This window comes from Heliangelus exortis, chromosome 24 (assembly GCF_036169615.1).
Source record: "Heliangelus exortis chromosome 24, bHelExo1.hap1, whole genome shotgun sequence".
In the NCBI taxonomy this organism is placed as follows: domain Eukaryota; kingdom Metazoa; phylum Chordata; class Aves; order Apodiformes; family Trochilidae; genus Heliangelus; species Heliangelus exortis.
This window is the reverse complement of record NC_092445.1, coordinates 1,745,400-1,759,389: the sequence shown is the minus strand read 5'-3', so window position 1 is coordinate 1,759,389 and position 13,990 is coordinate 1,745,400. Positions and strand designations below refer to the sequence as shown.

General features: G+C 48.5%; 1 protein-coding gene across 4 annotated transcripts in view; it reads right to left on the bottom strand.

Annotated features, from left to right (window-relative positions):
- The window catches only part of SCMH1 (Scm polycomb group protein homolog 1), a 58,407-nt gene that overhangs the window by 8,414 nt on the left and 36,003 nt on the right, over positions 1-13,990 (bottom strand). For 3 of the 4 annotated variants that reach the window (XM_071767496.1, XM_071767497.1, XM_071767500.1), the window contains 5 exons: positions 10,710-10,942; positions 10,025-10,151; positions 8,802-9,002; positions 7,478-7,663; positions 2,201-2,332 (listed from right to left, as the gene is read on the bottom strand). In XM_071767496.1, coding sequence (XP_071623597.1) covers positions 2,201-2,332; positions 7,478-7,663; positions 8,802-9,002; positions 10,025-10,151; positions 10,710-10,942 — 879 coding nt within the window. The remainder of the gene's footprint in view (positions 1-2,200; positions 2,333-7,477; positions 7,664-8,801; positions 9,003-10,024; positions 10,152-10,709; positions 10,943-13,990) is intronic. The other variant, XM_071767498.1, reaches the window with a different exon arrangement.

Genomic DNA, 13,990 nt, shown 5'->3' with positions numbered 1-13,990 from the left:
ATCATGGAGTTTAGCCATAGGCTACTAAACAACTAAGCAACTACTAAACACCCACTGCTGTCTTTGAAAAGCCCCACTGTGCTGGACCTACAGCTTTTCAGCAAAAAAAGCTGCAGAAATGCCACTGGATGCAAGAGAAAAAAAAGTAAGTGAAATCCTCTCCTTTCTGACTTCTTGCAAAAGGCACAATGAACAAGAGACTTCCCAGTGCTCCTCACTGCCTTCAGTCTGGCAAACTGGAAGCTGCTTAAGTGCTGCTGTCACCCTGCTGGAGCCAGGACAGGCTCTGCTGGCAGAGTTCATGGCCATAAGAAAATGTAGCTCCTTACTTGAGACATATTCAGTATCTGAGTACTTCAGGTTCATATCAAAAATACCCTCAGAAATGCCAATATTCCTTCTTGTACTTTCTGGTGGAGGAGGATGAATAGTTGTGGGATAAAAATTAATTTCTAGATGGAATGTGGAATGGCATCTCATTTCTCCCTGCCCTGTACAACCCCTGCACGAAGGACAGAACAAGACCAAGCTGCAGAAGGAAGTTCACTCACCAGGAGGACCATCACCCTCACGTGGCAGCACACTTTCTGCCCACTTGTCTTCACTTCCACAGAAGCCAGTGGAGTATTATGGGCATCCAGACAGCATATCCCTTTCAAAGCCATAACTGAATAGACTTTGGGATGGACTAAGGATCAGTCTTGTAGACAACACAGGTTCCTCCTTGGAACTACTCATTACAGAAGCCTTTTCTCTTCACTGACAATATAGGGAGTGGATGATACTCACCACCTAACCAGGGCATTCTTAACCTTCACCATGCTTCAGGAAGAGGTGAAACACTGCCTGCTACACCTGCCTGTAGAGGAGCTGACAGGTTTTGCTAATGTTACCTAAGTGCAGTGGTTAATGTCAAGGAGAATGTCAAGGAGACCAGCAAGGATGTACCTAGAGGTGAGAAACAGACTGAGCCTGAGGGAATAATGTTTGACTTCCCAAAATGCTGGAAGAGATGAGACAGTCCCACATGTCACCTTGCTCTTTGCTTCAGCTAGGTGACAAACCTACAATTTTAATCCATGTAGATACCAAGGTCACTAGAAACTGCCCATCACAGGGTGCAAGTTCAGCTCAGCTGTGCTTAGATATGGGCTGAGGAATCCCAAAGAGCAGAAGGCACAGTGATGGATGGAGACACCACAGTGCATGGAGGGCTGTGTACTCAAAACCTGGGATCAACAACCCAAGCCCAGAAAACTCACCAAGAGCCATGGAAATGTCATTCAAAAGGGACAGCAACAGAGCACAAAGGTGACTACGAGCCCAGCCAAGAGTTTCCAGCAATATTTCAGGGACATACCAGAAAGAGCTGTGACTGATACCTTGGCAGATTTCACCATCAATTAATTAACAGGCTTCAGTATACTAAGTCCAATCTCCAGTCTGCATTTTGCTTTCCAGTTCAAAACAGAAAGTGGAAGTATGTTTACTGAAGACTTCTGCTCAGGCTCAGGTAGTCCTCCAGCTACCTGGACCTCCAGACAATCTCCCACCTGCACATGCAGGGGGCACCTATGGATCACATACCAAAGAGGCCATTTCTGCAGCTGCATTTGAGCACATGGCACAGCACATGTCCAGCAGTGTGACCCAAGGGATGCTGCAGGCAACACTGGTGGTGTGGGATGTGATTCCATCTGGTTTAGCTGATGGAGCACATGCCAGTGAGACCCTCCCTGCTATTTAGAAAGGATTGTGAGGAGCAAGATGGGATCCTGGGAAAGGGCAGCAGGTTCCTGTACAGCTGCACATCAACATCTGTACAATACACTGCAGCAAACCATCACAGTAAAGTTCAGGGGAAGATTGACTGAAGCATCTGGGCAGCTTTATGACTGTTAATACCATGCATAGCAACGGAAGCTCAGATATGGGCAATCCAATCCCAGATTATATGGTATTAGATGATGACTACCAGGGCTAGAAGGAATTCACCCTGCATTCCACATGCCTTACACAACTGCTTGGGGAACCTGCCTTGACACTTCTGCCTGAAATGCCAAGCACCGACCCATGCCAGAGCCAAAGCAAAGCAGAATTCCTAAACCCATGGCTTGATTTGGCATGGCCAATCTCATCCTGCTGTACCCATTCCAGGTTGCTCTGAACAGCCAGCTCTGGGAAGAGACTCTGTGCTCACCTTCCAGAGGGTGACGGTCATTCTTTGGTAACTTGGGGGAGAGAGGAGCACTGTATGGAGGGGAATCTTGGGAATATCGCTTTGTACCCCGGCCTGGTCCCTGCAGAGTGTCGTCTAAGGAACTGCTTCTGTCTAGGAAAAGAGAACAAGCCCTACTTAGGAGTGGAGACTTCCTGGGAAATTCAGTCTTGCCAGAGTTGAGACTCGCATGCATCGCCTGTAACACTGCAACCCAGCACACCTGTCATTTTGTATTTTGCTTTATCAGAGAAAAAGGGTGGCAAGAAACCTAATGAATAATATTAGTCATGTTTTGCCATATTTCACCCCCAGTACCACCTGTGATTGACTTAACTCTGTTTCTTCTCATTCTACCCCTTGGCTCTTCCTGCACGATTCCTGCACCTCCCCACTCTTCACCTTTCAGACACACAGAACCCTGGGAAGATTTGCAAACAACCCCTGGATGATTTGCAACCATTCTATGCCATGCAGAGTGCTTGATTAAACCATACTCAAAATTTCAATCTTTCCCCAAATTGATCCCTCAGGTGTCCCCCAGCTGTCCCTGCTGCTCTTCTCCAAACACTTCCCAAGGATGGGGTTCTCTGTACTGCACGTGGCAGCCGGGACGTCGGGCTGGGCTCTGGGATGTCTCTCTGCAGGCTGAAGGCTGCACACAGAGTGTCAGTGGGGGATGAACACAGAGGATGGAAAGGCAGAGATGGGAACAGCAGCCAGGGAAGCGAGGGACACGGCAGGGTCAGCAGAGGAGCAGGACAAGGTGACACTGCTGCTCCTGGCTGGCCCCTGGCAGCTGCCCCGAGCACCACGGGTGAGCCCGCAGCATTCGAGGTGCGAACAGAGGGCAGGGTGAAACACCCAAAAGTGCTGGGCAGGAGCAGAGAGCAGCCCCAGCTGCCAGCACAGGGCAGGGATGGGTGCTGGGGGGTGACAAATACAGCAGGGAGTGACGGGGACACCGAGGGAGATGCAGGACGCCAAACAGAGAAACAAAGGTAGAGACGGGTGGGAAGCATCGGTCGTTACTCAGCTGCCTAAACTTAGCAGACAACTTAGCTGAATAAAGAAAACCACAAAAGTAGAGAAAAGTAACTCTTCTATTAAAATCCTTTGGGGAAACAAAAGACAAACTGCTCATACTGAGGGACTTCTGAGTATGGTATCACTGTAACACTACTAGATAAATACTGTCCTCAGGACAAGTCTCTTGGAAACATTCATTGCTCTGACACAGACAGGAAACAAATGTCCCTGGTTATCTCTTAAATGTAAACCAGCATGACCTTACTCACCCAACAGTCACAACAAAAAGTGATGGTTTTCAAAGGGTTTCCAGGTTTTTTTTTCAATTATTTTTTTAAATTGGTTGATTTTAAAAGTAATGCAAACACAGAAGGTCAAGTTGTAGCAGATAACCCAGGCAATCAGAAGTTTGGTCAGTGTAAATTAATGGAAGAATAAACCAAAAGTAGCTCTGTAGCTTGGGTCTCTGATTTTAAAGGATAAATTTTAAGAAATGGAGTAATACATAGAGCTGCACTCTGCAGTCACAATATGCATCATCAGGAAAAAAAAGAAAATACCTTCAGTTGAAAAAAATGCCATAAGCATCATGAATGTGTATCACCAGTGAGGAAATTATCTGAGATGAAAGGACCCCAAATGTAAGTGGATAAATGTTCACTTCAAGAGGGATGCTGAGAACAAGCACAGCATTTACTGGAGATGAAAAGGACCTGCTCAGCATGAAGGATGGTGAGAACAGGGACAAAGTGAACTTTTTAACTCATTCTGTCTTTTGACACAGTGCAAAGGAAAAGACAGGACTGTACTTTCAGCTACAGAAGTAACAAGTGTGTGGGAACAGAGCATGAAGTTACTGTGCAAAAAGTTAAAGACTGGAAAAAAAGAAAAAAAAAAAAGGTTTTCCTTGTCTGCACACAGTGGGATAGCTTTGAGAGGTATTTCACCTCACCCAACTTGGAAGGTTGGGGGGATGGAAGAGAAGCAAATCTGCCCATGCCTGGGTGTGTGCTGGTGGCCATCCCAAGGCTGTCAGGACAGATGCCTTTACAGCCAGGGCAGCCTGGTCACCTCATCAAGTCAAAGCCCAAGTCAAGGCTCCTATTTCAGGACACTGAAACTTGCACTGGCTGCATTGGTACCTCACCCCACCAACCTGCAACACAACCAGCTCAGGTCCCAGTGCTCCCAGGACACCCATTTGCCTCCAAACCAACCCCAGCCCTCACCTCTAGTCACAGTCACACTGAACACCAGGGCCAGGCTCAAAGATTGAAAGAAACAGGACAGAAAGGGAAATACACACCCCTGACTAAGAAATGGAAGTCACATCACTGAACATTCCCAAACTGAGGACGTGAGGATGTGGAGGAAGCCAAAATGTAACTTAAGAAACAAGGTGGACAGCAACCCAGGGGTCTGCTGCAGTGAATTCTGACACAGTGACACTGCCCAGAGTGACTGGAAACACAGTGCTAGCAGTTAAACAAAAAACCAAAAATTGTTTTGGCAATGAAAAATGTTTCAGCACATATCATGGCAGGCATTCATCAGAGGAGACCAACCCAGCAGCTTCCTTATCATAGGAAATAACCCATCTGTGAGACAAAAGAAGAGTGGTCACTATGATTTTCCTGGAATTCAGTAAAATATCATTTGATATGGAGAATATAAGGATTACCCCAAGTTTTGTCATGTGCACAGCAGAACACAGAATGAGAACATGAGGCTGGAGAGCAATTGCCAATGATTTTTCTTGAGAATCATTTGTGAGCCCAGTGACATTTAATTCTTTTCTTAGTAACTTTGGTGCCTGTGTCAGAGGTTCACTGACAAAATCTGCTGATGTCTCACCACGTCAGGCCAGATAAAGCAGCACTTGAAATTATGCAGAAAAAATTCACAGAACAGAAGACCAGAAAGGAGATAAATCCAGCAGCAAAATGCAGATGTGAAGCATTGTCCCATGAGCTGGGAACCCACAGCTGACAACAAAAGATGAGATGAACAAGGTGTGTACAGGATGGGTTGATCACCACCTGCCACAAGGGTACAGTGACAAAAAGCAGCTTCCAAAGACATTTCTCATCAATAACAACGTGCCAGTGCTATGGCACCAGGCCCCCATAAGGTGTTCCCCAGAGTGCTTGGTGGCACTCTGGTCACCTCCTGAAGTTTAATTCAAGCCAACACTAGATGAGGAGAGCAGAGAGCCAAAGACATGGACAAATTCCCCACAGTATCCATAGTGGTGCTCCTGTAAAGTGAGTTTGTTTTGGGAATGGAGACCAGCTCCCAGTCTTCACCAGTGATCATTTTCTGAAACAATCAGACCCACTCAGGCACAGATGGGACACACAGGTAAGGCCATGGCAGCCCTGACACTTGGTGTGATGTACAACTGCATCCTCTTTCTTCCATGACCAGCCTTAACCTCTCAAATTAGACAGTGCTGGGTCTTTTGTCCTCACCAGAAGCCACTGCAATGTGTAGATAACAATGTTTATCATCTTCTTTCAGGTGTTTGAGTAAGGTGTTAAATGTCCGGGTGTCCAGCAATCCCTGAGACATCAGCATGAGCAACAAACAGAACCAGGTGTTATCACTTCTCTGAACTGCACTTAATCTTTATTTAATCCCTGCAAACACTAAAGAAGAGTTCAGAAGGTCTCAGCATCATGTCCTATTGAGTGCTCTGCCTCAGTTTCCCTGAAGTCTGACTTTGCTCCTTATACTTTTCCACCCTGCCAGGCAGCCCAGCTCTTAGCACAGACACCACTGACAGCTCATGGTGGCTTGAAACAAAGTGTGTGAGCTCCAGGACTCACTCCATCAGAGCCTGCTACCATGCCCAAACCCTGGCTCCTCTTCCATACTGTTTTTCCTCTGTCTCATGCCAACAGGGTACTTCCACACTGGAGCATGGGAATTTCTTCTGACTGAGGGTTCTCTAGAGGGGCAACCTCTAGTGACAGTATCTATGCTGCCCCTCTACTTGCCACAGCAGCCAACTCTCTTTCTGCAGCTCCTCTCCTTACAGCACAGAACAGCTCCCTGCTCCTGGCATTGCTGGCTCCAGCCTGCAGGCAGCTGGTCCACCAGTGAGGAAGGAGTGGGCAGTCACTCTGAGACACTCATGATCTTTAGACTCTTCTAATCCCTTCCCCTGAGTACGGGTGCATTGTGAGATGCAAAGCAGCCCTGTGGCATTAGACTGCTGCTCCTAAGCTTCACACTTAGCAACTTTTTCTTAAACAGTTCTTCCTAAGTGTTTATCCTTTTACATTAGAAATTCTTCCTTTTTGTAATTTTCACAATTATGGTCAGAACCATAATTACCCAATGGATTAACTTTGGAAAGACCTCAAAGAGTGCAACAGGTTATTTGCTGACTCAGGGCAGAAAGGTAGGAGTGGAAACAGGACAGGAGAGCAGATCAGCACAAGATACTTCTCAAGGTTTAATCTTCTCCAGGACTGGCATTGCTACAGCTCTTTTTCACCAGAGCTGCACAGCCAGCCCAGGGCAGGCACTGCTACCCCAGAGGAAGCTGCCACAACACAGCACTGTGGGAAAAGCTCTGGGTCTTCTTGTTTGCAACTGATTTCACTTAAGAGCAATTTTGCAGCCTGACAATTTGCATTGTGGCATGACCTATCATGCCAGGGGTGTGTTGTTTCAGTGCAGTAGAGCATGAGCCTTGCCAGGAAAAACAAAGCCACCTATGCCTCAGTTGGCTGCAGCAGGAGTCACCCTGGGGAAAGCTTTCACCAAGGGCTGATGTGCTGCCAGCACACCCACAGCCAGTGTGGAAACCACTCTGCTAGCTTTTAATTCCATTTCTAATTACAATTTATCTAATGTTATCACTCTGCTATTCCTCACGCAGTCTTTCACCTTAATTCCTAACTGGATGAGGTAACCATAACCAGGTTACAGGAAGCAGCAAGGACTCGGGGACAAGGAGAGGAGGGAAGACAAGGAGACACCACGGATGAGTGGAGCCTACAGGCAGGGATGGAAATCAAACCAACAGGCAGAAAACACAGCAACCTGAACCCCGCACAGAAAGAGCCCTGCGGGCACACGTGTGACACTGCGTGTGATGCCATGAACCCTGCAGAGGGGGCTCTGAAACCCACACCTGCCTCCTCAGATAAAGGTAAAATCTGGGTTAAACCAGGGATGAACCTGGGGCCCCTACGGCGCCGCCCCCGCCCCAGCTCCTACCTGGTAGATACCTGTCGTGGTCGTACTCGTGTGAGCGCTTCATGTGGCTGTTCTGAGAGAAAGGCTGGTTCCCAAAGAGGTTGTCACTGCGGAGGTTGTGGCAGAGCTTCTCCAGGAAGCGGAGGACGTAGGTGATACTGTTTACTGCTGGCAGGTTCAGAGTGTGCTGTTCCCGATCAAACACAGCTGGAGACAGAAACAAACAGAGCCCAACACGTAAACCCCCAGCAAAGGCAGGAGACTACGCCCAGGGCTGCACAGCCAGCTTCTGTATCTCAGCATCGCTGGTCTAGACCAGAGCAGACAAAAGCCACTGCCTTCTGCTGGCTCTGCTACTGAGCTCCCTGCCCCGGGACAGGCTGCAACCAGCCCACTGCACCAGCACCAGCACCAGCACCCAGCACCAGCACCCAGCACCAGCACCCAGCATCAGCACCAGCACCCAGCACCAGCACCAGCACCCAGCACCCAGCACCCAGCACCCAGCACCCAGCACCCAGCACCCAGCACCCAGGACCCAGCACCCAGGACCCAGCACCCAGCACCCAGCACCAGCACCCAGCAGCAGCAACAGCACCCAGCACCCAGCACCCAGCACCCAGCACCAGCACCAGCACCAGCACCCAGCACCCAGCACCAGCACCAGCACCAGCACCCAGCACCCAGCACCAGCACCCAGCACCAGCACCCAGCGCCAGCACCCAGCGCCAGCACCCAGCGCCAGCACCAGCACCCAGCACCAGCAGCAGCACCCAGCACCCAGCACCCAGCACCCAGCACCCAGCACCCAGCACCCAGCACCCAGCACCAGCACCCAGCACCAGCACCCAGCACCAGCAACAGCACCCAGCACCAGCACCCAGCACCAGCACCCAGCGCCAGGCACGGGCAGGCAGCGCCTGGGAAGCTGCGTTCCAGGGAATGGGAAGGCATTCCAGGAGGGGTCTGCACTTCCAGCATCCAGATAAACACAGGATTAAAAGTGAAATGAAACACTGGTGCGTTTCTTGTCTTTCTGTCAGTTCTGTCAATCCCACCCCTTCTGCCTCCTCCTCCTGGGGCTGGGCAGTGCTGGGGGATGCCAGGTGAAGCAGGAGGCTGCCCAGCTGGTACCAGGGCTGCCTGCACTCTGCCTGGAGTGCTCACTGCTCTGTGACAGCCACCACCTGCTGCTTCACTGATACAGATGTTTGGCAAGAAAAAGAAGACAGAAATCAGTCTGCCCCCAGCCCATGACTGCACCAAGCTTCAGACAGACATCTTCCAAGGAGTGAATTCTTGCAATGACATCTCTGAAGGCAAAGTGCTGTGGGCCAGTTCTCACCTGAGATGACTTCTCCCCCGTGGCCTTGTTTTAAGAAGGAGAAGACTGTTTTCTGATGGTAAGCACAATCAATGCAGGCCTGTACTGCTTGCTGCAGGACAACAGAAGCTCGAGCTGGTCCAAAATGATCTGGCAGCTTCTGAACTTTCTTCTTGTCTAGGTGGGGCCCCGTGCTGCCATTCTTGTTCAAATAAATGCAAACTGCCAAGATGAGAAAAGTGTTTGCCATTAACTCACTCAAGAAAGCAAGAAACAGATGCCTAAAATCAAACCTGAGAGATGCTGAGTTTTTAAGCCTGTCAGCTCACTCACAAAGGGAAATCCACCATGCCTGCCTGTCTGCATCCTAACAGCTGAGCCACTTACAGAGAGGAATCTCACCTCCAAAATCTTTCTGCCTCACACCCACTTCCCAAGCTGCTGCTGTTCTTCACCCATTTTCCCCAGCACTCAGGCTCCCAAAGGGAGGGTGCAAAGTGGTTCCCATGCCAGCCAGGAAAGGCAGCTGTGATGTTCGAAGGAAATGAAGGAAAATGACCCACATTTTTTAGGGAAACTGGATTCTTTAAGTCCCTGGGACAACAGGCCAATTACGTCCTAGGAAACAGAGGGCTCAGCCTGTATCCAGTGCTTGACCAAACACACAAAAAGCAGCTCTGCATTAGTTTCCTGCTCAGACTCATCTTCAGCTACATCTCACAGCTGTAGCAGAGAGCACTGCTGCTCCTCCTCTTCCCCTGCTCCCTCTTGTCCCTGTTTGCCTCAATATCCTGCCTGAAGCATTGCCACAGTCATTCAGCAGTTGTTCTGCATCTTGCTGCAGATTCAGCAGCTGTGCCTGGAATGGCTTGGGAGGTCTCTGAGCTCACCAGAGGTGCTGCTCACTGCACTACCTCTGGGCACAAAAGCCATGAGAAGTGCCCTTTGAGAGCTGTAGAGTCACCAACATGCACGTGGTGACACAGGGAAAGGGAGCCCTGCACTCCCAGATGGATTTGCAACCTTCCTACTACTTCATCATTTCCAAAACAGAGAGAGATAAACAAATGGCTGATCCAAACTCCTGTGCCTCTCTTATCCCCACACTCTCTCCTAGGCATTCCCTTTCTGGAATGGGAACATCTGCTGCTGTCCAGGGTTCAGAAGATGGGAGTATCGTGGTGTGTCACTGCTGCAGTTCCTGAGTGTGCAACCTTGTCAAGAATGCAGTTTGAGACCCTTACCTGTGGGAGCCTGCATGGCAGAGCTGGGGATTGTAGCAGCGTCCTGAGGCACAGTGCTTGTGTCTGGTTCTGGGGTACTGGTTGTTGGAGAGGTGGGTGCTGGATTCAGCAATGTCCTAGGCTTCCTCTGCAGAAAAAGAGGAGACATTTCTCCTTTTACGCCTGCTCTCCTTTACCATCCATGATCACTACACTCTCCTTTGCATCCAACAGACAAGGCACTGTGGAACATGACAAACTTCTGATGGTGATGACGGGGAGTCTCAAGAACCTAGTAATCAATACGTGTGTATTTTATAAACCACAATCCTGAAAGAGTAGCAAGCCTGAGATCTGCCACCTCTGCTTGACTTAAGACCAGCTACCCACAATGGATGGAAGAGATTTTTCCACCATTTGGCCATCCTGTCACGATCACAGCATCTGCCATGCTACTTCACAGCTAATGAAGCTCCAAAGACACAGTTTGTTGATGGAAATGACCTTTAGGACACAGACAATCTCTACAGCTCTGGGGCTGGATTCTGAGGGATTTCCCCAGCCCACATAACTCTTTGGTCTCCTACTTGCTGCAGTTACACAGCCAGAGGCTGAGACAAACGTGCACAAACACACGCATGCACCAACCCATGGCAGAACTTGCAGCACCTGCTTTTTACCCGCCTGCATCAGCATCAGCTTTTACCTTACTGCCAGGCTTGGGGCCTCTCTTTCTGGGGAATTTCAAAGGCTCCACTGACTTGGAGGGTGTAGGCATGGGGTGATGGATTAGTGCTTTGGTCGTTCGACCACGCTTCTTCCCTGTTTTGCGACGCCTTTGCCCTTGTTGATGCCCCAAAACAGTCTTTGTGCTACTGTGCATGCTAGGTTTCTCCGAGTTTACTTCGGAGGCAGGTAAAGGGCTCTTTGGAATCACAACTGAAATAAAAAGAGAAAAAGCAAATATAATTAAATCATGGCAAGAATCAAAACAAGAGAGCCTCCATCTTTACACAGAGTCAACATGGAAAAACCTGGAGTATTCGCAGCCCCCTGAATGGAGGCTCCTGCTTTCCATGCCAGAATAAAAACCAAATGCACTGACCCTTGCTTCAGCATTTGAGCAGGGGGACACTGTGGCTTAGCCTGGATGGGCTGAACTCCAAAGGGATCATGTTTTCAGTCACAGCCTCCTTCCTGAAAATAACTGGCACCCACACCTCTTCCTTCTGCAAGTGGTGACCTGCCAGCAATCGTGTAAATGCACTGAAAGCATTCCTAGCAGAAGGATCAGTCAAGACCTGCCTGAAAGCCACAGAGCCAGAGCTGTGCTAGAAATCTATCTCAAGGCAGAAATCGAACTTGCTCTGTCCCTAAGTTCCCAGTGAACTGCAGGGGAAGGTACCAGCTCCATCCTTAATGCCTGCAAGGACAATTTCTCCTGGCTCCAAGTGACGGCTCATCTAAGTTGGATGAGCAGCCCTGCTCCTCTCACCTACTGCCAGAGGTAAGTGAAGTGCCAGCACATGGTCTGTTCCTTTCTATCTTTGCATGCTTTCCCTGACAAAATCAAGTTTCTGGTGTATTTGCCCACAAATCCCCCGACCTGGGTCACTCTTTCTTAAGCTATGCTAAAGGCCAGAAATGCACTGGCCCAGCTCAGCAGACCAATGGTCCCTCAAGTTTTAAATTTCTGGTAAAAAGAAAAACAGGAGAACCCTCCTAGATTCTGAAAAGTCACATTTATGATGGCTTGCTTTTCAGACCTGGAAACCTCACTTAGTGTTCAGCATGAGGGCTCTAAACTAGGAAAAAGACAACCAGTCTTGAAGCTCTTGTAGTTATGAAGAAAATCTTGGCAAAGGGAACAGAGTGCACTGCAGGACTGGGTGGCACGCAGCCTAACAGTGGCACAACTGTGGGCATATAAAATGATTTTTATGGATTTTTAACAAGAGTTTTATGAGCAGTTACTGTGAGCAAGGCCTCATTTCCTTGGCACACAGACACTGCTTCCTGCTGGCAGCTCAGAAGCAGCAAATGGAGGAGGGTCCAAATTTCTAAGGGGCCAGAAAAGATCCGTGGGCTTTAAAGGTCCCTTCCAACCCAGAACATTCTATGATTCTATGAAGTCTTGTCCTGCCCATGTGACAAACAGAACAGGGCTGATTCCTGTGCACACTGAGTGCTCTGGTGTGCTCCATCAGTCCCTTCCAACTTGCATTACTGTGAACTGAACTCACGATTAATCATTTCAGCTCATTAATGTAACAGAAAACTAAGCAACAAGTTTTCTGCTGGCTGAACAGGGGGCCTGCTCCTTGCTGTGCTGGCATGGGATCAGTTTGGGTGCAGTCAGAAACATCACCCTAAAGATGCAGGATCAAACATTGCTGAACTCAGAGCCAAAGAAAAGATGAGCACCGTTGACTGGGCTATTAATCCCTGAAGAATTATTTAAAGGAGAGTCTCAAGCTTCCTGCAGAAACAGAAAACTGACAGGATTCAAGACTTAAGGCTCCATTTCCTAATGCCAAGTATCCCTCAGCACTTCACACCAGCAGCACCTGCAGCTGCCCACCCCCCTGAGACCCAAACTGGTATTTACAGAATACTCCATAAAGTTCCTGCCCTCATCTTGAGGGTCAGCTGATCCTAGAAAGATTTGCCATGCATCAGCTTATCTCAGGTTTGTCACAGCTTGAAGAAGACAAAATTATGTCCTAGGGATAAGTACAGCAAAGCCAATGTGTAGGAAAATATGGAACTGAAGATGTGAAAGTGGAAGATGTTTCCTACTTTTCCCTTCAATAAAGCAGTCATTTAAGAGTTTGCATTACTGTACCACTGTACCACAAAACCCCAAACATCCATTTTAAGTGCTCAGGGCCTCTTTACTCTGAGATGCATCCATCGCTCACACCTCTTCTCTCTAGAGATACCAGTAATGACCATTAGAGTGTCCCAAAACACAGGGGTGGGGTGGTTACTCAGAAGACTGAAAATGCCATTCATATACATTTTTTTATCCAGTGTTTGTTTCACTGAACCTGCTCTGAACAATCATCATGAGTGTCCCATTCCTTAAGGGCTTAAAAATCTCCACAGTTTGGAGCAGCAATTTTCTTACTTTAATTGTTTGCATGAGCTGGGATTAGCTCTGTGTGCTGCAGATGCACAAGCCATGGCATTTTTCTGTTTTAGTTACAAAAATAAACCAACTGAAAAAAAAAAAAAAAAAGTCTCAAGTGTCACAGTGACACCAGCAACAGCTTTTTCTTCTTGCACAAGTTTTACATTTACAGCTCTCCAGGTGGCATTCCTGCAGCCCTGATCCCTGTTGGGAATTACACTTGGCACTTTCCCAACACAGCACAGCCAGGGATCTCAAAAACCTTCCAAGGAGTTCACTACACCTTGCACCACATCTCAGAGAGGCTGGGCAACACAATAACACAATAACAGTATTGTAAAACATCCCACACCTCCTCCTTCCTCTAATTACAACCACACACAGAGATCCAAAAAAAGAACTGAAGATTGCAGTCATTGCTGCTGGAGCTGAAGGACAGAAAACCCTGATTCTGAACCCAGAACTCACAACCCAAAGAGCCTTCTGCATCACCAAGGCTGCCCTTTGGGCATCACTGTTCACCCTCTCCACCCAGTCATCTACTAAACCCAAGTAGCTGGTTTGACACGAGCAAAAAGCACAGGTGGCTGAAGCATTTCCTGGAACAAAACTGAGGTTTTATCCAGTAACACAGCCCCCAAGAGGAATCTGAGCTACCAGGCAGTGTCAGTACAGCTTCTCTGACAGAAACGAGGCTTTGAGAACCTCAAGGATCTGGACTGGTGAGTGGCCACGTGGATGGATCTGCTTTCCCACAAAGCCTCTGAGATCCTCACCAAAGGTTTTGTAAAAAGAGCCATGGGATAAGAGATGTTTTCTATAGGGATAAACCAAGGGTTAGAAAAGGAAGGGTC